The sequence below is a fragment of the Porites lutea genome, chromosome 5 (assembly GCF_958299795.1).
Source record: "Porites lutea chromosome 5, jaPorLute2.1, whole genome shotgun sequence".
NCBI classification, from domain to species: Eukaryota; Metazoa; Cnidaria; class Anthozoa; order Scleractinia; family Poritidae; genus Porites; species Porites lutea.
In genome coordinates, this window is record NC_133205.1 from 32,254,042 (window position 1) to 32,256,541 (window position 2,500).

The 2,500-nt window shown below is 37.4% G+C and overlaps 1 protein-coding gene across 1 annotated transcript in view; it reads right to left on the reverse strand.

The window, feature by feature from the left end:
- The window catches only part of LOC140938245 (uncharacterized), a 7,387-nt gene that overhangs the window by 980 nt on the left and 3,907 nt on the right, over positions 1–2,500 (reverse strand). Inside the window, exons 2-3 of the mRNA XM_073387752.1 lie at positions 2,261–2,500; positions 1–455 (exon numbers count right to left, since the gene is read on the reverse strand). The exon at positions 1–455 is cut by the window's left edge and continues 980 nt beyond it; the exon at positions 2,261–2,500 is cut by the window's right edge and continues 265 nt beyond it. Coding sequence (XP_073243853.1) covers positions 1–455; positions 2,261–2,500 — 695 coding nt within the window. The remainder of the gene's footprint in view (positions 456–2,260) is intronic.

The following is a 2,500-nucleotide window of genomic DNA, read 5'->3' on the forward strand; positions in this document are numbered from 1 at the left end:
AAGATAACAATTTGTAGTATCCATGACTTGCATTCATCCAGCACTGGTGTATCTTTCTTAAAACAAATACATCCCACTATCGGTCCTTTAAGTAATGTTACTATCAGAATTGACAACATGAGCCATTTAAGAAGAGCTGCATTGCTTTTGCATAAAAACACAGTGGATGTAATAAATAATCCAAGCTCTCCTATTAACATGGAAAATGAAACCCATTTAAGAGCACTATACATCGCTGGATCCTCACCGTTTGAAAGTTCGTCTAAATATATGAGAGTATAAATGGCCAACCATGGGCCAAGAAAGATAGTAAAACCAAAAGAGAGAAACATTGCTGCTATTATATATGATTTACGTTCTGTATCTGTCAGGTTTGGTTCATGCCCCTCAGTGACACACTCCGCTGTGTTTAAGCTTGGATCCTGTATTCCTGGACTGACAGCGAGATCCTGAAGCTGAAAGAATAAAAAGTAAGGATTTAATTTTCAAATACAACATCAATTAATTAACCCTTCACAGACTATGGGCAAACTTTTAAAAAATCTTCTTGAAGCCATTTTAAAACTGGATTTTTGTAAAGCCAATCGACCATCCACTGGATCAACAAACAGTATTTCATGGTTATTGGTCGGAGAGGAGTACATTGAAACAAAATATCGTTCTTAATATCACCAACAAACACGCACTCTTAGAGCCTGAAAAAGGGAAAAAGTGCGCCACAAACCCTCACCTTGGATTAACCCTGTAATAAGAAAATGATGTACTCCTGTGATGGATTTGGTTGCATTCCTTTTAGCCAATATAAATCCGGGTTTTTCGATCGAAACTTTGATTTTTTGTTCCATTAAGGACCAAACCAATCTAAGATTCAGTGATTGCAATCCGAACGATCTACCTCTGAACGTGGATCGTTCAGATTGGTATCTCAATCTGGTTTCAGATCTTTGTTCCATTTATTGAAACTGCTTTTCGATGCAAGAAGGTGCTCGTTCATCAGTAAAAACGGCGGGTCAAGGTTAGTTCAGGCAAAAGTTATTTATATTCCCCCGTTGTTCTATGCCGCTAAAGGATTGTAGTATATTTAACTCAAGTTCCACTGCCACTCTAAATCCGTTAGGAAGTGAAAATGCTTAGATTTTCTCACTGTAAAACTATACTGTCCAATGTCTGTTTGTGTTTCGAACGCGCTTCTCAGCGCTTGAGAATTCCTAATTGTCTTCTGAATTTTCTTGAATCAAATTCCAGATAATTTTAAGTTGATGAGTTCCAGTATATGAACCAACACTAGTTAAAGAGCTAGTTTTCTTTCCGTTTCTCCACGAGAAGATGCTTTTAGCAGAAAGAAGTAAAAAACGATGCGTTGAAATTGAGAAGAAGATCGGAGCGGCAAGCTGCTGCTGTATGGATCAATCTTATTTCAGATTTTTGTTCCGGCTAGCATAGCATGAAAATCCAAACAATCTGGATTGCCCAAATCCGAAAAAAGTTTGTCTAAAAGGAATGTAACCTTTAATATACCGCTGTGTGGATTGAGAGAATTACAATCAAACCCCGCTTTGCGGACACCTGCTTATTTATACGGACACCTCATTATTATGGACAGTTTGCTTTGTCCCTTGTGAAAGAAAGCAGTGTCATTTTCTCTAAATTCAACCCGTTAATATGGACACTTTCTATGGCCCCCCAGTGTCCGTATTGATGGGGTTTGATTGTAGGGAAGATTAAAGAACAAGGTCAAAACTATAAAGCCAACAAAAACAGGAAATAATCATAATCATAATCATAATCATAACATTAATAATAATTATCGTATTTTTTTAAATTGCATCATTTCCAGTGATGTCCAATAGGGCTTCACAATAACTACTTAAAAAAATATTACAATTATTGTTCATAAGAGTATTACATTGTGAAACAAATCAAAACGAATTTCAGACAGCATTTCACTTAAGTGAAGCATTGAGAAATGGTGACATGAAACATTTTGAAATTCAGATGAGTGACAATGGGACCCCCCTTGGCAGGGCCTCATAATTTGCCCAAGATGACAAACTGAATTACGATTTCGGTAGTTACAGTAAAATAATATCGTGGTACAAATATCAGTAGATTGTGGGCGGTCATCCTTCTTTCTGCAGAGCCCGTGAGAAGTATTTTCCATCTACTGTGACTCAAAGAAAAATATAAGAGACTGCTCGCAATCTAAACCGGCAGCTTTGAATCACCCTGCAATATATTGAAGACAAAACATGTCACTTACCGATGACAATACATCTTCAATAATTGTCACACGGTTCTCCACTGATACATTACAGCAAAATGGTGCTATTGTGATGTCTAATTTTTGTGTCCTAGACCTCACAAGAATTGAACCGAGAGATAAAACTTCGAGGACATATTCAGGGAAGGCAGCAAACAAGCATGACATACTCCACGTGTAATGGGCTGGTCTGCATTTCTCTGTTCCATTGGCTCCATTCAATGTCACATGTACAAGAAG